General features: G+C 38.8%; 1 protein-coding gene across 1 annotated transcript in view; it reads right to left on the reverse strand.

Annotated features, from left to right (window-relative positions):
* LOC117302912 (calcium/calmodulin-dependent protein kinase type 1-like) overlaps positions 1–23,790 on the reverse strand; it is a 105,428-nt gene that overhangs the window by 54,812 nt on the left and 26,826 nt on the right. Inside the window, exons 4-6 of the mRNA XM_033786895.1 lie at positions 16,780–16,918; positions 7,211–7,410; positions 6,131–6,243 (exon numbers count right to left, since the gene is read on the reverse strand). Of these exons, the coding sequence (XP_033642786.1) occupies positions 6,131–6,243; positions 7,211–7,410; positions 16,780–16,918 (452 nt within the window). The remainder of the gene's footprint in view (positions 1–6,130; positions 6,244–7,210; positions 7,411–16,779; positions 16,919–23,790) is intronic.

Below are 23,790 nucleotides of genomic sequence, written 5' to 3' on the forward strand. Positions count from 1 at the left end.
CAACGCTTTAAATTTTTGTCATGGTTCCTGACCATTAAAAGTAAAAGTTAAACTTATACTCTTTGAAATACCATTCACTCAAAAAAATCTATTTTTTAATGTTTGGGGCCAAAAATCTGACATAGCATCTTTAATGGTGAATGTGTTGGAAAGATTATCACCAACCAAGTGTGCTGGCAAAAGACAATTCTATTGTTTGTGATTGACAATAACAAACCTGCCCACACCGCATGTCCATAGAGTTTTTTGAACTCACCAAGACCTAGTGTACTAATCGAAAGGGGGGATGGGGGGGGGGGGGGGATGGGGGGTGGGGATGGGGGGGGGTGGAGTCCCCTTATTGTCACAAATTTTACTCATTTTCTTTTTTCAACTTTTGTTTTCACCCTTAAAATGAAGTACATGTGTACATGTATAGGGCCTACATGTACAATGTACTAGAAGCCGTCCAATCAACATGCTGATTGGTGAATGGTACACTGACAACAAAAAAGCAGGGAAGGGGGCAGAATGTTGGAATCTAGAACAATGCACATGTTTATCAGTCATTCAATTTAGGAAAAGGACAGCTGTCATGGCTGTAGGAACTGTTCTTCTTTAATTATTGAGAAGAGTTCTTCGAACTCCTCTGAGCCAAACTTCACACATTGAGTAGCGGATTGCAGCACCGCATTAGCCGATCGTTAATGAAGCCACGCCGGGAATTCATTTCCCGCTTTGAATACAATTCTGTTGTTTTGGGTTCCGCCCACTTCTCTTAAAAACCACTTTCAAAATCACTTTGAAATTTCCAGGAGTGCTATTTTTGGACTCCTCGGACAAGGTTAAGGAGTGCGGAGGAGTGCAGTCACACTCCTTAGAAATGAATGATGGCCTGGTGTTTGAGGCAAAGAGTTGGAGCTCAAAAATGTCTGTGTTAATTTACACAGTCTTCAGGTCTGTATGTCCCCATGTAGAAGGGAGGACCTTAAAGTCACCTGGAAGTGGTATTTTGTCAAAATAAAGCTTTTGTCACTAAAATATGTGTTTGATAAGTGGAATATGAATAAACAATTAACTAAGGTTTAAACAAATTAGTTCCCTTGTTATTTACAAATTTGAAAAAAGCCCGACCGGAGAGGGCGCTGTTTGTGACGTCAATCGAGGTGCGATGAATCGCATGCAGTGCCAACACAAGATAGTGACGCTTGGCGCAAGCTAAAAACATGCCCTCAAAGTTGAAATAAAACCTGATTTTTTTCACGTTAGGCAAATGCTCCTTTAGGTTTGTTACGTCTTTCAGGTACCTTCTGTGACTTCCCCACTAGCTGGAATTTTTTTTTGGATGGCGTCATGTTTTAGAAAAGAACTTTGCTCTTCATGTCAAAATGTGTAGTGTATTCCGGATTCTCGAAGCACGCTGCTGGAAGTATTTGCTGTACAGCGCTGGAAAAGACGTCGGACCGGACCACTTTGCAAACTGACCCCATCTTTAGTTGTTTTGCTGCATTCAGCCGCAATACACCTGGTCGTCATTGCCGGAAAAATGCAAGAAAAAAACTTGTTTGAAACGTACAAACTCATGACTAGGACTTGAATGTACTTGCACGTACGTGTGTTCGATGTTCGATCGAGGCAAAGTCTGCCTTGATTGACGTCACAAAAGGGGTAGGCGGAGTCACCCCCACACAACTGTATTTATTTTTTAAACATATAAATCATTAAAAAACAATTACTCACAAATTTATTTTATTGTCCAGAAACATATACTCTAATGTTTGAAGAAGAAAAAAATTATATTTCCAAGTGACTTTAAACCCTGGCATTGCCCTGTATTAGATAGGTTGTCATAGTATTTACGAGGTAACAAATGTGTCAACAAATCTTTAAAAATTTGCATATTGGTTTGTATGCCTATTCCTGATGTAAGATATTCACTACTCACCTCTTTTAACATTTCAAATTTCAGGGTCTCAGCTTTATCTTATTTGGATAGTAAACATCAAAAAATAGTTCACGAACATTCATATTCATTTAAAAGTACACAAATTTGCACAACAAGTTTGTTTTTTCTTTTATTGTTCTTTTGCAACTTCTATGACCAATTGAGACAAATTTTTCACAGACTTGCTATTTTGCGCATAATGTTGGGATACACCAAGTGAGAATACTGGTCTTTGACAAAAGGTGTCCAGTGTCTTTAAAGCTTATTTTGGTCACAACTTTGACTTTCACAAAGGTCATTTAAAGGTCTAATGGTGCGTGGTAACCAAATCGTGGATTTAATCAGCCTTGCCAATGCGCAGTCATACAAACTGAGGCGATTAATCAACCCTGGACACTGCTAGAGTTAAGGATGAAAAATTGTTATACTGTAATGAGGCAGAAGCACAATTAGGCGATTTGTTGAAGGTGCTTGTGAGATAATTGGTATTTGAGCTACAACTTAAAACAAATTGGGGGTTTACATAACGAGCGAATCTGAACAATAGCCATATAGACTTTAAAGGCAGTGGACACTATTGTTGACAAAGACTAGTCTCCACAGTTGGTGTATCTCAACATATGCATAACATAACAAACCTGTGAAAATTTGAGCTGTAACATGTGCGCGCGTATAAACTGACGCCGAGCTCATGCGCGCGTTTTAATGCACAAGGAACAGCTATCGTCCAATCATTTGCCTCCTTTGACCCCGGTGAAGGCGCTGAACAGATCATTATTTAAAAGAGTCACTGGTCTCAAAGATCAGTAACGTGATTAACGCACGAAAGAGATGGGAACCATCAAAAGCTCAAATAAGGCCCCTGAACATGTCTGGGAGTACCGCCGAGAGAAAAGTCACAAAATTTGGACAATGTTAGCCGTTTAATTCGCTAAAAAAAGGTATTTATTAATGGGAATAACAGTGTTCGTACCCGTTCTTCACTACGTGGTAATGACCTTGGTTGGTGGCTGGCGCTGTTGACGGACCTCGCCTCCGGCTCTGTCCGTTAACAGCGCCAGCCACCGACCCGGTCATTACCACGCAGTGAAGACCGGGTACTCGCACTGTTATTCCCTAAATAAATATCATATTAAACAGGTCCTCTGTTGGATACTCAAATGGTTCACAGCAGCAGAGAGTTGCAAGTCAAGTACAAAAATACAAAGACAGATGGTATCAAGAAAACAATGATTTATTTTAAGACGACATTTGAAGGACTGAATTCCTTTCTCACCAAGTTGCCAATAACAGAGACTAGAAGACTGTTCTACACGGGGAGGGCAGTGGGGGTGTTTATTTGTTTGTTTTGTTTGTTTGTTAATTAGTTTGTTTATATGTTTGGCAAAACTTTTTAGACTGGTATTCAATACAGAAGTTTGCTGTTGTACATGTATACTTGTTATACCTCGGTAACAAACTGTGAAGCTTGATTGGTCGAGAACCAATCACGTGCTGTGCAACAAATACGCATGTACCACGGCTAAGGATGCGTGCTACGCGTAACGCACAGCGCGGCGTTGAACATGAGTGATGTTAACCGGTGTACATTACCTTGATCGTTCCCACCATTGGTCTATTTCCAGCGCTTAGTTCGAGGGAACAGTGAAGCATTGTTTCTTATTTGGACAACTGTTCACCTTCTTGTTAAACTATGCATACTCGTCGTAAGTAATGTTTGAAGATAACAATTAAAAGATACTTTGAGAAGAGTAATAATCATGTTACCAAGGTACATGTATAACAAAAACAATTGTTGCACGCTGTGATTTGGGGTCCATGGGTTTATACACATTCCGCCTCGGGTACCGTTTCCCCCCCCCCTCAGGTGTAAAAAATGCCATGGACCCCGTCACAGTATGAAACAATTGTACAATGTACATCGATCACTCCCATACATGTACTCCCTTTGCCAGCTGTACACGCTTTGACTCAGTACTGTAAATGTGGTTTGATTTCTACATTGAACACTGTAGGCATGATACCGGATACACTTCATAAATGACAGATGTTGAAAGTAAAGACCAACTCTCTCAGTCTCCACTAGAGCTTAGGAGATGTAGAAATGGCGGTCAGATCCCCTGGAAATTCTTAACCTATGGGCTGGTATCAAGTATCTTCCCAATAGCTTGTTATGCAGGCTTGGTATAACACAGGGACCACAAAGACCATGTCACCAGGTCTTGGCACTGACGCCAACCTCGTTCCAAGGGGGTGATCGATCTCGCCGCGCCATTTTTTCCCAGCATGCCTTGCTCGATCATAACCCCTGGAAGTGTAACTCCAAAATACCCAAATATAAGGGATATTACAATTAGTCCTGTGGTTGATCCGTTCTGTGTTGGGCGCTAGTCGCGCACACGCTGGATGCGCTGTGTGTAATAACAGTCATAAACTTGCCTTGGCGTTCAGTGTTGCGTGACACAAAAAAGTGAAAACGTACATCTTTATACGCACGCATTTCGGCGTATAGAGCTTTTTGGAGACGCAAGGCGTTTCAAATTTTGCACTTATATGATAGCCAATCAAAGACACGGATCGGAGTTTCCCTCCCAGGGGTTAGAGACGTACGCAGAGCTAGCGTGATACGGCGCGCTGTCCATGGTAGCGAGGTTGCACTGACGCCTCTTTAAAAGCTTTATGTAAACTTTGAAATGTTCGAATGGTAGTGCCCTTTGCGAAATTAAACGAGCCTTGCCTTCTTAAAACATTAAATTCCAGGCCCCTGTTATGAAAAAGGATTTCTTCAATAAGATGATTTCTTAATGCTTTTTTTTTTCTCACTAACTTTGATAAACGTTCCTAAAACTAAAGGAAAGTTTAAAAACAGATGAGCTTTCTGTAAAGACAACACAAAAGTAAAAACAGATATTTCCTTATACAGGGTTGTTTATAAAAATGCTACTGTGATGAGTCTACTATGTACTAGTTCATGATGAAATATAACTATGACTAATATTCCTTATTCAGACTTTGAATTCATACCAAAATAACCCTTTCCGAATACTCTGACGTATGTATGTTGCCAACACATGAATCTCAATGGGCATGATAACACATGATTTGTGTTTCCCATTATATATTGAATGTCATGTACTTGTAACATGAGTGCATACTTAGATATGACTTAGTCAGAATGGAATCTATGAGCTGATCCACGGAGGTATGGAATGACGGACGGGTGTGAATGACACTCTCTCGAGAGAGCTTTCAACATGCTCCCTGTCTTAACACAGTAAGATGTAACTTACATGTATTAAATTCAGTCTGTCCTTTTATGATACATTCACCTACATGTAGTGTAGGTCACAGAGCCTTCTTCAAATTCACTCGGCTATATCCAACTAAGTCAGATGGCCTACTAAACTCCGCCAACCTCCCCCCCCCCCCCTCCCTCTCACACATGTCTTACAGAATTGTTGTTCTCAAACAGTCATTAACTACCCTCACTAGTTCAAATAGTTCTATAGTTTCCCCTTTGCCAAAGTGGAGGATTCAGAAGAATTTGGGTTTGGAGGACATAGCAGTTCGGGAGAATCTAGAAGGAGTGGGGCCATAGTCGGTTTCTGAAATGGGAGGATCCACAAGGATTGGGCCATAGTGGGGCCATTTTCCCAGAAAAGTTTTGAGCCATATTTTCTGCTCGTGCAGCTCTATGAAACTTTGCCCAGGTGTCTTCTTTGAAGTTGCATTCATACATGTGTATTTATAACTCATGCACAATGAAGGTAAGGGCATGAAAACAATCAACTCTATGTGTGCTTAAATGGTCTATGCACTTCTAAGAAAACTGCAGAAATATGTGCACAGCCGGGATCACAGATTGGTAAATATTCCAAAAATTAATGACCGCAAAAACTAACTTCCTAAGAAGCACTGTAGCTTTTGATAGTATACACTAGTTTGAGAAAGGATTCCTTTCAAACTAATATGGTTTGGATAATAGGTGAAAATAAATGTAGCACCCTCACAGGTATTCTCAATTCCATTCTGAAAATGTGCACAAGCAAAAATTTCACGCCAACCAGTGAAATACGCTCGACCTGAGCTCATCATTCCCTGCTTCCGCAAGTGCTGATTCTTTGCTTACAGTAGCCATGAAATTGGGCCCAGCTGCCAAGGTGCATGCTTGAAATGATGGGAATTTAATGATGAACATGGAATTACCTGAGTCTGAGATTTCATCCCAGTAGGGCGAGTCAAACTCATAGTGACCGCTCATGATCTGCTGAAATAGTACTGAGTCGCTCTCATCGTAGAATGGTGGATACCCGCATAATCTGTAAAATGGGCAAAGTTAAAAACCACTCCGTCAAAAAGTTTATTTACAACTATCAAGTAGTATCTGGGGAATCCCTGTCAATGGACCCAAGTTCATAGAACTGTTTAAGCAGATGATATTTATTATAACTTTTCCTCCTAAGCAGAAATAAGCAGACTACCAGTCACAAATTTAACTTGTTACGTGTACATGGCATTGGCAGTTTGGTTTGTAACCTTATTCTTGTAATTTTTATTATTATGCTTAGCCACTTTTTGTGCTTAAGCAGCTCCATGAAATTGGACCCTGCTGCTTCCCAGGTAAACTCTGGTGTGATCCCTGTGGCAGTTACAAATTGAACGGCTTCTGACTGGCACCCCTAACAAAAACTGACAAAACAGGGTGGCTGACCACAGTTGGTGGAGCGCTTGCATAGTAAAGTACATGTACATGTAAGTCAAAGGTTTCAGTTTGAAATCCATGTCTTAATTAAACATCTTGGTCAATTCATGTAGAGTGTACATACACTTGAATGCATTTTTTTTTTCAAATAAGATTGAATGGCGAGAATCAAGGTGCTTTTTTCATGGGCAGATTTAATTAACTTAACAAGGTCAACAGGTGACTTATTTTGATTTGCCAACTTCTTTTGTACATGCACATGTACATGATACAAACACAATAGTGCAACAAATGAATAAAAACACCCGCACCGTGATAGTATAGTAAAGAAGCAAAAAATCTGAAGTAGAATTTGAAACTAAAGCTCACAGCATAAAGAGTTGTATCAACATACAAAACGTACTTCAATATTCATTGACAATAAACCGGCATTGAATGAGCGAAACCACTTTGGAATATATCCTCAACCATTAGGGATATTTCAGGTTACAAGGCTAGGGGTGTCATTTACACGACGGCGATAGTCCGGATCCTTTATACAGTGAATTAGTGGCTGACGCCAACGTCTAGTCTTTAACACTCACAAGATGTATGTGATTACGCCGATTGACCAGACGTCTACTGCTTTGCCATAGGGCTTCTGTTTCAGGACCTCAGGTGCAACGTAGCCCGGCGTCCCACACGCAGTGTCCATGTCGCCAGTGCCCTCCATCTTGGACAGGCCGAAGTCGCTAATCATGATTTTGGAGTCTTCGTGGGGGTTGTAGAAAAGCAGATTCTCAGGCTGGAGAGAGACGATGAAAGAAAGAAGAAGAAATCAAATTGAGAATCTAAAAGGTCAGGATTGACCAGTGTTGTGGTCACAGTGTCTCCATCCACTATTACCAGGGATAAAAGTTGAATAAAATCAATAGGCGCAATTTAATATCCTGCGCACTACTACAACTTTAATTTGTATTGTGCTGTAATTAAAACCTTATCGATTGCTAATAATGACCCTAAACCATTCCTTATATTAAGTGCTCTTAAAGGAATCCATGGCCACAAGTGACTGATTTTTCAATCAAGTATAATGAGTGCAACCCCTACCATGTTATTATGTTTATCTGTCACTAGAGTCAGTATGCACTTGTACCACATGTCAGTTTACAATGCTCTTACAAGATGAAGGGCTGAGAGTCATTCCCAACAAATTAATCTAAATTTGAGGAGGTATATTGAAACGGTAGCATTTTACAGTTATACATGTAGACCCTTTTTGAAACCTTGGCTTCGGCTTTGGATTCGGCTCAGGCTAGCTAGGCCCCTCGGTTGTTTTGACAATCTTTTGGGTGCTTTGCGTACATGCTAGGGGCTTCAGACAAGAGAAAGGAGCCTGAAGCTGAATCCAAAGCCGAAGCAGTGGTTTCGAAAAGGGCCATGTTGTATCCTCAGTGCTAAAGAAGGAGATTAAATCTTGAGCAGGATAATTTTATATCAAGAAAAATAATAACTATTTTTGTCACCAAGCAGATACAAACAAGTTCAAATTCTGATAAAGGTGTGAAATTTCTCCTCTCTGAAGATGGTTTATAATGTGCGATAAGCAGTGTATACTCAGTTTGTTCTTAAGTTCAGGAGAAATAAGATGCACAAACAATGTATGTGGGTGGATAGCCAGTGGAATGTTTTTTGTTGTTGTTTTTTTTGTGCTTAGCTTCTTTTTATGCTTAAGCAGCTCTGTGAAATGTGGTCCTCTTGAATTGGGTTAATAAGCGCAATCAACAAATAAATGTGGGTCCTTTATACATGTAACTCCCCCGTTCTGTACGCCTACAGATGTCATCTACAATCACCGGTTTACAAAACACCTTCTAATCATCATCTAAAATCAATCCCTGAGAAAAGTATAATGATCGGTCGAGTTGGTCTTTGAAAAGCGTCTATAATCGTTTTTAATAAAATGCATATGGGTAGAAAGATGTTGTAAAAGTAGAATACAATGATCCACACAAATGCGCCTCAAAATTGCACGGTTTTCCTTTTACCTCGTCGACTACCACGGTCAGCCATTTATGGGAGTCAAATTTTTGACTCCCATAAATGGGTGACCGTGTTAGTTCGCTTAGTAAAAGGAAACCACGCAATTTCGAGGCAAACTTGTGTGGATCATTGTATTCTACTTTTAAAACATCTTTCCAACCATATGCATTTTATAACAAACGGTTACAACACTTTTTATAGACCAACTACTCCGATCCAAGGCAACGTGTTCCTTTAAAAGAATTCCGTGTATAAGGAACATCTGGTATACTCTTCACTTGTTCATTGCCGTAACACCTTTTCATTCACCGTCATTATAAAGGCAACAGCTTGAACTGACCACAACACCGACACGCCAACATGAGGTGATGAAGAATCCCAACCTATTTGGCATAGTCGGGTGTGTGGCATAGTCGAGTGTGAAAGACGCATCCACCGGCCATGACCAAAACAACATTTCCGTTCAAGGATAGAATAATATCAAAATGAAATTTAATTAAGAGTTCTAATAATATTTGAGCAGTGGAATACACGTGTAAATGGAAATTCTCGTCACTAAACATGCTTAAGAGCTCAACTAAATGAAACTAGGTGAAGGTTAGGAAAGATCTCGGACTCCTAGCAGGCTGAAAGTCATTTTAACTTTTTTATTTATCTTGCCCTAGGTGTTTTTTTTAATATTGTTTTTGCTTAATGTGATAGCTGTTGTTGACTGTTTCACTCCATCTGATCCCGATTTCATAAAGCTATTTGGCAGGAAACTCTGATAAGCAAATTCCTAAGCGAGAAATGAGTGAGATACCAGTCACAGCAATGATAAATGTATGGGGCTTTTTGGCTGGTAGGCTAATTTTGCTAAGAAAAAGTTTCCTGTGCTTAGCAAGTTGTTGTGCTTACAGACTTGGGCCCTGTCGCAACTGATGTGACCAGTTCATCCAATGCCCTTTTCTTCCATAAAAGCACTGTCCCACAAGTAAATCTATGACCATCTTAAAGCCAACCACAGTGCTTACAAAAGAAACGCTGTCTTGCCTTTTTAAGGTCCTTTAACAAAATACTATCTTTAACAAGAGACATTGACTAAAGTCACATTGATGTCCAAACATAGCAAATTCCAGTGTTTTAAAAAGCTATCCTTGCAAAATATTAACCACGTACCCTTGTTAGTTTTAACAGAGATCCAGACAACCTGCACAAAATATCAACTATGTTAATTTCATCACACTTATACACGTAGTATGTTTAGTGTGGAACATGTTCTGTACAAAAACCAAGGACCCCTGCTTGCTATGGGGATATATTGTTTTTCTTATATTATATACGGACCATGTACTATTAGGTGAAATCATGACATTTACATGTACTCCTGTCCCCTCAAATCAAGGGATGTTAGTATTTGTAATTTTTTTCAAAAGGAGTCGAGTGAAAGCTTGTTAAATAATCAAGATTAAATTAAGTCTTGCTCTACATCATGTAAATGACAGACGACAGATTACCAGGGATCTCTTTTTATTGGTGCTTGTAAAAAAAATAATAAAAAAAGTCAAACAGCAAAAATAAAACCACAGCCGGCAAAAGGCCTCGTAAAAGTCTAGTAAAAAGCCTGGCGGAATAAATGGGTTTGGAGCAATGTTTTGAAGGTACCTGTATAGTTGGCGATCCTGATTGCAAGTGGGAGAGCATTCCAAAGTTTAGGAGCAACACACTCAAAAGCGCGATCTCCCAGAGTACTTTTAGTTTTACATTTCTAATATGTTTTCTTCTTGTGAATTGCATGGAACTTGTTGCCTGTAAAGAATGCCTTGCAGAGAGAAGCGTTGACTGAAACACTGTACTTTATTTAGAGTGCTCTTTCACATCGGTGCTGTTTTTAATATAATAAGGACATTTTTAAAGGTCTTCCATGTGTGATGATTCTGGGGTTAATTAATGAACTAATCAATTGGGCAGACATGTTCATCAGCGGGCTTTTAATTGCCTCCCGCCAGAGGAAGATGTGATCATATGCAACCTTTCCCAGAATCATCTTGTTGGAGCCCGTCCAATTATTACTTCACATTTCTTGCATTACATCCATACTTAATAGTCCACCATCCTTACGTAAATGTCAAAATCATTAATGTCTTTTGTTATGACCACAGTGTTTTGAGAAATCAAATTGTTGGAAGAAAACAAACCAATACCTAAGGTAAATTCAAAGAAGCTGCCCAAACTATTGTTCCACTTCCCAAAAAGAACCTTACCCCAGAGTATAAAACATTTCTCCTATTTTGCATGATTAACATCGGCTTCTAATAAAACACCGTATTCAGTAAAAGATACTTTCATTAGTTCTTTGATGTTTGCAAGGTTTAGGCCCGACTTATCTCCAGGAACTCATCCAAAAATATCATCCCCCTTCTAAATCCAGGTCTCTCTTAGTTTGTCCCTCGACTTTTACTAAATTTTATGGGGCCAGAGCTTTTGCAGCAGCAACAGCAGAAGTATGGAATAGTCTTCCACCATAAAACAAGCTCAAACAGTAAATTTATTTAAGACAAAGTTAAAAACACATTTATTTTTGCAATAGCCTTCAGTACTTCTTTCTGTATCAACTTAATTTTGCTTTTGTATTTACTTTACATCTCTATTAACTTTTACTTCTTTTTTGTTTTCATCTCTAAGCCCATAGAGACTTCTCTGTGATTGTGATATGCCCTCTACAAATGCGCTTATTATTATCTTCAAAAGTTCCTTGTAATGTTCCACTTTGCTAAAAATGCTCTAGAAAAAAAAAATTGAGAATGAAATCAGAAATTTATGGAGCATTGTGACTTGTAAGCTTTCTACATGAATGAGTATGAGAATAAGTTTTCAGGGTGGCACACTGCGTATACATGTACACATGTACCATGCAACTCACAAAACAACTGGGAGCTGCAAAAATGTGGTTTGTGTACAAAATGTACATTTGGGCAGGTGTCGTTTGCTTAAAAATGAAAAAATTGTTCAATCAATAAAAGTTTTTGTATTGTTGTTCATTTCTCTGCCTTTGAAGAGCATCATGCCAAAAGAGTGATTTCATGGTTGGCTATTCCTTGTACTCATTTACTATTTGACACCACCCAAGGAAAAACAAATCAAACCGACTTGAAAACGGACACCTGTACTTCTCTCATACATGTAGTATCGGGGACACAAGCCAAGCATTTTACGTAAACACTCAGCGATCATAACCGTGTGGCCTGCAGATGACACAGTAGAAGACAAGCGTGCAGACATGTTGAGACACTCAAGAGCCCCTCAGCTGTTTGGATATCTCTAGCTGATCCCTCCGTCCAACCGGCCCTCGCTGATCGACGACAGTGTGAGAAACAGAGCCTAACCCCGCCACCTCAGTACTAAAAAGATCCCTCGTATGGTGAACGATAACTGCTGGGGTTTGTGGTGCAATCATTCCTTGAAGGTAATTGGTCGTTGCGGGGGCATTCCCGTGGGCTGTCAATCATAGTATGGCCAGGTTACGACGACGTGGCAGAACAGACACCTCTTAGCCAAGCCGCACTAAATAGAGTGCAGATCGTACAGCTGAAAATTATGCCATTGAAATTACGTACAAGGGGTTAAAGAGTGAACACGTGATCCAAAGACGCAGGACTCTCCCCAAAAAAAATTAAAAACTGAGAAATAGGTACATGTAGTGGTTTTATTTTGGTCCAGAGATGAAGTGCAATGAATTATTCTTGAAAGGATTTATGGACTCTTAAAGTACATCACTGCAGTTGGAAAATGGATTTGGACTCGAGATATACACACTGTACAACTGACAGAGTGTGCGTGTGTACATGTACGTGTTTTTTCATCATAATAATAATAATAATGAACCATTTTTGTAGAGCGCATATCACAATCACAGAAAGTCTCTACGCACTTTGAGATGAAAAACAAAAGAGAAGTTTCATAAACATTTAACATGGCATATCTTCTCGCCAAGGACATGGTTACTTGTGATTGTGTTAAGGATTGCAATAAAATGTCTTTTCCAAAAGCCAATCATGCACCATTGTATTTAAAATATTGAAGATTAAAGACCATGGACACTATTGGTAATTGTCAAAGACCAGTCTGCTCATCCTTGGTGTATCACATAAAATAAAAAAACCTGTGAAAATTTGAGCTCAATCGGTCGTCGAAGTTGTGAGATAATATTGAAAGAAAAGTCACCCTTGTCACGCGAAGTTGTGAGCTTTCAGATGCTTGATTTCGAGACCTCAAACTCTAAATCTGAGGTCTCAAAATCAAATTTGTGGAAAATTACTTCCTTCTCATAAAAGTACTCCACTTCAGAGGAAGCCGTTTCTCACAATGTTTTATACTACAATGTACCAACCTTTACCCATTACTTGTTACCAACTAAGGTTTAATGCTAATAACTATTTTGAGTAATTACCAATAGTGTCCACTGCCTTTAAGGATTCGAATAAATTGTCTTTTCCAAAAGCCAATCATGCGCTGTATTAATATTGAAGATTAAATTAACTCAATCGGTAAGCTGACAAAATAATCAAATCACTCTATTTGTACATGAAACCTACAACATCAAGTTCTGTCTAAAAAAGTACCTACTGCTCTCTTTCCACTGCCAGCATTACCGATGCATTTTTCTCTGACACAAATCCGTACCATGAACCATGCCATTAAGCTCACACCATGACTTGCAAGGTGGCAATTTAACTTTTTTTAGCTCACTGATGAGCGCCTTGGTCAAAAATTCCTTGGGGATGACGCTAACAGAAAATCGTTTATTATCGAATGATATATCTCAGACCCCCCCCCCCCGCCCTTTTCAATCTCCCTTGTGGTGACTTCACACACTTCAAGAGTTCATCTGAAACGGGGTCCCTTGGGGAGTACATGTAGAGGGTGAGCACCGAACGTTCACCCTAGAGTCTATCCTTTCTGCCAAGTTAGTTGGCCTATAATTATTCATACAAAATAAGTCTACCACATAGCTTTAAAGACACGATACAGTCGGGGTAAATATTGGTAGAATTTATATAATTAATAAAAAAATAACCAAAATAAAAATTTATGTTTAAACTAATTGGTTTTTGGATCTAAATGTAGAACTTATTAAAACAAGTTTGGAAATTATGCAACCAAATAATTACAATTGACAGTTTTAGTGCATTGTCTTTTATATCTTGCAACAGGTTTGGTAGAATTCATGTACATAAATCCCTCCCCCCCAAAAAAAAATAATAATAATAACAATAATAATAACAATAATAATAATAATAATGTTAACAGTAACAATAAATAAAAAAAAGAAAGAGAGAAAATAAAAATCAAAATAAATAAATAAATTAACAAATAAATAAATAAAATAAAATAACAAATTATCTATCAAATTAATACAAACAGACGTCGGGTATTTTGATTGCCCCTGTCTGCCCTGCCCCTCCAAATGATGTACAAATTTTGAGTGATTTGTCAAAACGACAACAATGCACTTAAATAACAAAAAGTATCTATTTTCACAGTTGAATAATTTACAGTTTTTTTTGCAACGAGGCATGAACGAACTCTCGTCAACTCATGTTGCATCAGTGCTTTAAGAGTCTCGATGACAGACCAATGGGTTCCCCCGGCTAGTCACATTCATGACCTATATCTCAACAAGATTGCAGAAAGCTGTCACCAAACCATGTACTGAATGTTGTCTCCGGCATGTCTTCCCGATTGGTGACAGGGGTGATGTTGATGAGCTTTATAAAATCATTTATCATCGGCAGATCAAATTTTCTCCCAGACCATGACAAAAAAAGGATTCAGCCGAGAGAGTGCATGACATCAAAAGGCAGTCAATTTAAAAGTGCATACATGAAGTGTTCATAATGTACACTTGTTTAGGTAGTATGTATGCACTTCCAAGTATTCCTTAAATACCATTGTTCAATACTTTCTTTTTTTGGGGGGGGGGGGGGGGTTTAGCCAGTACAAAAATTATTTGTGCACTTTCTTAAATGAATTTCAACAAGTTGTATAATTTATAGCAGGGTTTGCGGCAACACCATGTAATGACTATCTCTAAATGAGTTGGGGTGGTTCTAGTCATTACATGGTGTTACCGCAAACCCTTCTATATCTTATTTCCACCATGCAAAGTTTCAAATCCTACTTAAGTTGTATAATTTATTTTTTGTTTTAAATGACTGTTCAATGTTTTTTCATCACTTGTACAAATCAGGTCTTACAGCTTTCCACAGCCCTCCTTCCTCAGTGTGGAATTTGGGTATCGTTTATGAATTTTAGAATTGTGTTTCTTCTTTGTGATGTAATTCGGCCAATGGACAGCAAGATTTGAATGTAAAACGAACCAGAAACGAACAGAATGATACTAATAATGTACACTCTAGCTGAACCTCGTAGCCTTCAATCCTCTGGTTGTGTCAGTAGGTTACAGAGTAATCTTGGAGTATTTGTCATATTATGACATATGTACAGTTAGGAAACTACCCAAAGCCTGAAACTCTACCCAGCCGGAGTGAGAATGTCAACCCCATCAATAAGACTTTCAGATATATACCGGATATGAGACAAGCATTCAATAATCGTGAAGATGACAAATTCCATTTGAAACTTCATCGGATATATTTGTTTTCTCCTTCCATCTGTCAGAATTATCGACCTTAATGTTGGCGTAAGAACTCGGGCTATAAGAACCCATCTATCAAAAATGTTGAAGTATATTGGGCACACACTAACAGGAATACTTAAGATGTACTTCATTGAAGGCTTCCTGAAGAGTGTTGCCTCAAGGCACCCATATGATGGGGATCAAAACACATCAATCTTCTTTTTTTTTCAAGAAACATACATGTAGTACAGTACTTATTGTAACCAATGTACACTATCCCATAGCAACCCCTCAACTAAACCCATAGAAACAGCAGCTTCTTGGTAGCTATGTGTAGATGTCTAGACACATTGCATGTATGTTTGGGGTGTTTTAAGACAGTGGACACAATTGGTAATTGTCAAAGACTAGTCTCCACAGTCAGTGTATCTCAACATATGCATAAAATAACAAACCTGTGAAAATCTGAGCTCAATCGGTCGTCGAAGTTGCAAGATAATAATGAAAGAAAAAACACCCTTGTCACACGAAGTTGTGTGCTTTCTGATGCTTGATTTCGAGACTTCAAATTCTAAACTTGAGGTCTCAAAATCAAATTCGTGGAAAATTACTTCTTTCTCAAAAACTACTTCACTTCAGAGGGAGCCGTTTCTCACAATGTTTTATACTATGAACCTCTCCCCATTACTTGTAATCAAGAAAGGTTTTATGATGATAATTATTTTGAGTAATTACCAATAGTGTCCACTGCCTTTAAAACAAACATTGACTGTCTTTACTCATGCAATCAATAAAACTATGAGACCCTCGGTGATCCCCGCACCAGTTAATTTTTCCATCGGCGTTGCCTCATTAGAAAATAGACAGCGCTGCGGATCACCTCCGGACTGGAGTTTTAACCATAGCACTCAAAGCAGTCCAAATATGTAATGTACCTGTATGCATCCTTACATGTACATTTCACATTAATGTAAATGTGAGATTGAAGAAATGTTCAATAATGGTATTCATTACTCAATAGAGCAGGTCAAACTATACGTACGACACTGCGATTAGGCACGATAGTGTCAAGGAGTCCTTTGAAGTAGACTGTTGCCATTCCGATTGTAGCTCAAAACATAAAGCTACACGCTTGTGCTTGTTAACCCACGTCATGGAGGAGTACAATTACAAATAATAACTGTTGCCCTTTGTCAGAGCAGATCAGGTGAATAAGGAACATTTTGTTGAAACATTCTTTCAAAAACTTAATCAAACGATAATCGATATTGATTAACCAACTACCGAGGATTGGTTTGAACAAACCAGCGGCGATTGGAGACTGACTTAAAGCCCGGTTCATACTTCCTGAGAATGCGAAGTGAACTTTGGTGACGCAACAATTGGTACACGCTCCATTTCCCTTTGTGATGCAATGAAATTCGCATCGCACGAAGCATTCGCAGGAAGTATGAACCGGGCTTAAGGCTTGAAATGTAAATTGGAAAGAATGTAAACAGAAGTTAAGTCTACCTTTAGATCTCGATGGACGACACCTTGCTGATGGATGTAATCAGTTGCTTCTAAGACTTGCCTCATGATATTACTAGCATCTTTCTCTGTGTAGCTACCTTTAGCAACGATTCTATCAAACAGCTCCCCTCCTGTGACTCTGGATGGAGAGAAAATGAGAAATAATAAGAATGAGGCAAACATCACTGCAGAGGGAGCAACATGAGTGAGTGAGTGATGATTGAGCAAACATTGACTAAAGCTGTGTTCCCATTAGACTTTTTTTTAAACAAAGTACACAACTTTTCTGTAGAATGACAAAATTTAATCCAATGGGGACGCAAGGTATGTCTGCCCTCAATGTCAACTTACCACGACAGTGATGTTAAACTAACAGGCCAAAAGAGGTCGCGAAGACTTCCGCTCAGCCACGTTAACTTATCAGGGCTGCCTAAAAAGTCCATTCGGAACAGCTTCGCACTGTAAACCTACACACTGTTTCACGCTTCGCAAACATCGCGGATATAAATCCGGGTGGGAACACACGGTAGAAATACACTATTATAGCCAGTCACAGAAACTTCCCCCATGTGGCAGCGGGGGAAAAAGTCCATTGGGAACACGGCTTTAAGCCCGGTTCATACTTCCTGCGAATGCGAATGCGATACGAATGTTGACGTCACAAGATCGCAACGAAATTCGCACTGAGCTGAGCTGTGCTCAACCCTCTTGAAAATATTGCAGCAAAAGAGGGGTTGTGACGCCAAATTCACATCAAATCTGCATCGCATTCGAATTAGCAGGAAGTATGAACCTGGCTTTAGGGTCTTGGAGAGGAGGGAGGAGGCATTCTAGAAGGGCTCCATGGTCAAATTCAGTTTTGTGATACACAATTTCCAAGGGAAATGTGAAGCACGTAGATACAGTAGGCATATACATGAACAAGTAGTTTGCTATCATGTTCAAGGTTATAAGTAGAGTAATCATAACAATGTGTTTATGTTTAACACATGGCCAGACGAATGTGTGAAAGTTGAGCATGTGAAGGTTGTACAAATGTATGTGTAATATCTTGAACTGCAATGTAGGTCACTGATAGTGATGTGCGAACTTTTGGTATTCGGATACCGCTGGCCAACTATCCGAAATTAACCGAATATTTGAATAGTTTTTTTGCCGCTAGAGGGCGTTAAAAAAAAAAAAAAATTAAAAATAAAAATATTTAAAATATTTTATTTTGCCGCTAGAGGGCGCTGTTCGTTTGTGAATGAGATCTTAATGGGCGGATTGATATTAGTTTTAGAGTGTCACTCGGTTCATTCATAAAAATAACCGGATCTAATTTAAAGATAGCGATTTGCTTTTTCTTTTGATCGTGATTGACTCTACGTGAAGAAAAACTTTCGTAATCTTTGAACAAATTACGTCAGAAATGTCATTGTTTTAACTCTTCACGGAGGTGAGCATAGTTAAATACTTAATTTATGCTGTTTTATGCTGTCTTAATAGAAGTTTCATCAGTTGTCGCCCGACGTCCGTGGATGTTCGGATATTAAAGAATATCCGGTTACTTGGTTGTAATTCAGAACTATTCGGTTTATATAGCTATTCACGCCCTATGCGGATATCCGGTTAAGAAAAAAAAGGCATTCGCAGTTACGTATAGGAAAACCTATTCGCCATTAACCGGATATTCGAATAATTCGCCCAGGCCTAGTCACTGAACATTATAAGTTTGTGGCATACTGCAATCTGTGAGAAAGAAAACCTTGTTATGTACATCCACCCAAAAATAAATCTAAGGACTGATGTCTTAGTCTACATACAGATTATGCATCCATTATCTGAACAATACATGTAAGTCAATCATGATAACGCGGTTAGTTTCATTCAAAACACTGGGGATTCAGCAAAATACTTCCACAAGTAAAACGATAAATAGTTCCACTCGGGTACGTAGCAAGGCTACACAATGCAGTACATCATGGAGGTAAAAACGACCACATTATAGGGTTTTATTAGAAAAACTGGAATCCTTGCCTCCATTCCAGAGTATGGAGGTCGTTGTGTCTTACTTTAGCTTTCACCATTACAGACAGCAGAGCATTGACAATGAAACCTCAATCGATTCTTGCATCCTTCAAGGTAAAATATGGTAAAAGGAGCAACAGAAGCTGCAGTAATAGTTTTTCATTTCGCCAGCAGTTTAACCATTCAGTACAGTACCGGTGTGGCGGTTTCAACTTTCCGCTGTGTTCAGTTTTCCGAATGACCAAATACGGTAGCATTACGTCATGCGATGCCTGCGCACAGCAAGCGAAAGTAGTCCATTTTTAGTGCCGTATTGAGTCATCCGTTACCCTCCGGTAGCTGTCATGGCGGCGTCCACGAGTCGAGTACAACTAGCGGCACACGCGCGTGGATAGTATGAGTTGTTTTTTATGCAAGCAGAGTGTGACCTGCCTAAAGTTGTACCCATGAATACATGTAAAGATGGGGCAAGAGATTATGTGACTACACAGAAAAGAATCGTAATGAACAATTTGGGGTCACTGCTCAGAGAACTAAATTACTCGCCACGGTACTCGCGGCGGTATCTGACAGGTCACCCGGAAAACTGAAAAGCTAAAACCGTTCGAACAACGTGTTGATATGTCCGACTACGTCACCCGGAAAACTGAACACGGCGGAAGACTGAAACCGCCACACCGGGTACCTACACACACAGCATGTACATCCACAGGCCTGAGTGATACTTCACCATTCACAGATGCAATGAAGGCGATTGTCTCCATGCCCCCTGGTCATTGCCTTGAAATTCTAAAAATTTCAAATTTTCTCATAGAGTGCCCTTTACCAAGGAGAAAATGCCTTGGTACACTTGCCCTTTTCAAAAAACGAAGAATACAGGCCTGCATGTATGCTGCATAGTCTACAAATGTACTGTGCATGTTGTACATTCATATCTTTTTTTTTTTAACACAACCTGTTGAAGAAGTCATCTTGAGACTTCACTGTAGGGCACTGAGATATAATCATGTCGAGGTTGGATCGTGTCAAGGGTTGGAGTATTCGATATTTGACGCGTGCCTCCCTGGTAACCGATGGCGTCATCGTATAAGCGCCGATCAATAATCTGAAGTGGTACATGTTCAATACGCACTACACGGTTGGGGAAGGTCCGTCAATGGAACCTTGGTAAGCCAACCATAGGCAGGCAGCATCAGTATTCCTAACACATACACTCAGGGTTTGCCGAGAAAACTTTACGTATGGACTGTACGTGGTACAAACCTGTTGAATATGTTTGCGTTTGATTTTCGCAGTGATGATTTATGGCCTGGTCAAAGACAAAATCAAAGGTTTGAGGTTTTAAGTTTGGGGCAAGGCATTAAGGCAACATATGGGGATGCATCCATGGGCTCTGAATAGAAACGTAATAATGAATATTGTACCTCATAAAACAAGGGGCAAGACTACAATTACAACATCAATACATTGAAAAGGGGGAAAAATACAGACTTGAATCTACCATGAACACTCAAATGAACATTTAGTATCTAATCCGTTAATACTTGGCCCATAAAAGCCTTCTTTTCATTCAATGTTAAAGACATTGGCCACTATTTGTAAATGTCTGTCAAAGACTAGTCTTCTCACTTGGTGTTTCTCAACATATGCATAAAATAACAAACCTGAGCTTGATTGGTCATCGGAGTTGCGAGATAACTATAAAAGAAAAAACACCCTTGTCACACAAGATTGAGTGCTTTCAGATGCTTGATTTTGGAACCTCAAATTCTAAATCTGAGGTCTCGAAATCAAATTCGTGTAAAATTACTTCTTTCTCGAAAACTACATTACTTCAGAGGGAGCCGTTTCTCACAATGTTTTATACTATCAACCTCTCCCCATTACTCGTTACCAAGTGAGGTTTTATGCTAATAATTATTTTGAGTACATACCAATAATGTCCACTGCCTTTAAAAGACATTCTATTTAATTCATGGTTATTTATTATACAAAATGTGAGCAAACACGATACAGGATAATATGGTATAGAATGTAACCTCCAGTTTTTGTGAACACACACTGTTGATACATGTTTTAAAGGATTCGGGTACTTTTTCAAAATGTCCATAGATTTACATTAAACTTACAGGGTTTGAAGATAATGATAGTGGAAAGCTTCCCTTCAAATGTTACTTACTGAGGTACTGTAGTTTTTGAGAAATGAGTAAAACAATGTCATGAAAATACGTTTGTAAATGATTTAAATAGTTTTCGTCTCATGAGACGAATTTTTTTTTCATGACATTGTTTTACTCATTTTCCAAAAACTACAGCACCTCAGCACGGAATATTTTCAGGCAAGCTTTCTACTATCATTATCTTCAAACTGTGTAAGTGTAGTGTAAATCTGTGGTAATTGTGTTTTTTTTTGTCCTACAAAAGTTACATATAGACCCTTTAAAAGCACGTCTATTGCTCTTTGTTCACTCCAAATTTTATTGGATGTAAAGAATATATCATATCAACTTCCTTTGTGTTTCCCTGTCCATAGAATGCACTAATTAGAAAAGTATGAAACGTAAAAAAAAAATTATAAGAATAAGCAGACGGAGTCTCTGGTAGGGTACATTGGGTACTGATTAACGTCTCACTACATGTATGGTTACAGTAACTTCTATGGTTACAATATATTAGCGATGATAAAACTCATATTGGCAGAATGAAAATTGCCATCACCACAGAGGAACCGTACACAAACATGACATACAAACACAGCACTTCAGTATATTATGTACACTTACGTGTATTTGTGTACATATTGAAGTACTGATTGGTAACCATGACTACTGATGACCACTGATTGGACCAAGTTGGGCCATTGATTTGTTGCACACTGAAACTCTATTTACTGAAACAGTGCATACATTGCTGCAGTATAGATTACAATGTAGGGCTGTGCGCCCCTGCAACAGGTTTTTTTTTCTCCAATGGACGTTTTCATCATTTGTGTGAACTCGACTAAAAACTGAAAAGTTGAATGGCCTGTGTAAAACCATTTATAGAGGAGAATTAATGCCAATGCTAAACTTGTAACTTATAGACAAAACTACCAAGAAAGATACCATAAAAGTCACATGTGAGAGTTTCAGTTGAATAGAGTATGCACTTGTTGAGTAAACAGCAAAAATCTGTCACTGCTATTTTCATCAAAAATGTCAAATAAATCCAAGTTTGTTTTGAATCTCCGATACTTTCCTTGAGGCAGGATACTTTATTTATGTGTGTATGTACATGTACCTTATTAAATTTAGCGCTGGACATAATGACATTTCTGGTCTAGAAAAGGCAGATGGTGCTCCTAAATAATTGAGTATTTCTCATTATTCTGGATATCTTCCCTGCTCAGTAAAGAGAGTAAGTTTGTGTTTTTTGTGAATTCAATGTAAAGCCAAAATGAGTTTCCTATTGGGGATAATAAAATGAAATTATATTGAATTGAATTAGGCAACTAATCATTTTTAAAGGAACCTTTTTTTCTGCTAAACTGCCATGAGATATTTCAATAATAATCAAAGTCTTGTATAGCGCCGGTATCGGCCAATGCAGGCGCTCATGGCGCCTGCTCCAAAAAATCTACACCCTAGTCATCTGAGCTCTATACATGTAGTGCACTGGTCATGATATCATTATCAACTAAAAATTTATAGTCAATGCTTTAAGCACAGATCTTGTGTACAAACAATGTATGTGGACACATGTCTGTATGTAGCTCATTATGACAACAAGGCCATACATGTACAGTTGTATGCTCTCCATGTCATTACATCCAAAAGTCATAAGACAAACCATAAGCTCTTACGCAACCTGGCGACAGCCAGTCTGCCCATAATCATCTATTTAATAAAATATTGGACATGTTTTTTTTCTTCTTTTCTTCATGGCTCCCTTGGAGATAATCACCTGACGGAGTTGTCCTCGTCAAGGCAGTCTATAAAATGCCCACATCTGCAAATGGCTCCAGACATTTACATGTACTGTACATGTAGGCCTACAATGTATGCAGTACTACAACTGTACAAGCCATTAGTACGAAAACATAATAAAGAGAAAACCATGTTTTAAATGTGATACATGAACAAACCCAAGCCACAAATGGGAGAGCCACACTGCCTGGACTTCCTGCAGCCATGATTGGGACACAACGCAAAGGAAGAACACATTGGCCTATTTTATGGACTTGCCAATTTTTATAAACTTTTAATATGATGAAAGGGGGGGGGGCCACATTTCAAAACTTGTCCAGTTGCTATTTTCAAACTCATCAATTCATGTGGATGCTACACAAAATTGCTCTATAAGAATTCAGAGATGGAAACATTTTATAATTATCAGGGGTTGGGGGAGGGGGAGATTAAACAATTTAAGTTTCAATAGGATTTGAAACTTAGCATGCTGGAAATGCATTATGGAAAGGTTTGCGGTAACACCATGTAATGACTATCTCTAATGAGTTGGGGTGGTTCTGAAAAGAACCGTTGAGCAGAACCCCCCCAACTCATTAGAGATAGTCATTACATGGTGTTATTACCGCAAACCTTTCCATTACTTTAAGTTTCAACGCATATTAAAGCCATTGGACACTTTCGGTAAACAGTATTGTCCAAAGGCCCACACTTCGTGTATCACAACTTATATAAAATAACAAACCTGTGAAAATTTAGGCTCAATCGGTCATCAGAGTCGGGAGAAAATAACTGGAAAACCCAACCTTGTTTCCGCACGTTTCGCCGTGTCATGACATTATGTGTTTACTATAATCTGTAATTCTCGTTGTCGAGAATTGATAATTGTTTTAATGTTTTCTCAAAAAGTAAAGCATTTTATGGGAAAATATTTCAACAGAAGTCTTTTACCATTACCTTCTGTAAACCCTGTAAGTTATTTGTACATCTGTGAACTTTTATTTTTTTTCTGTTCCGAAAGTGTATAATGGCTTTAAGCACACTTTACTAAGTATGA

This window comes from Asterias rubens, chromosome 2 (assembly GCF_902459465.1).
Source record: "Asterias rubens chromosome 2, eAstRub1.3, whole genome shotgun sequence".
NCBI classification, from domain to species: Eukaryota; Metazoa; Echinodermata; class Asteroidea; order Forcipulatida; family Asteriidae; genus Asterias; species Asterias rubens.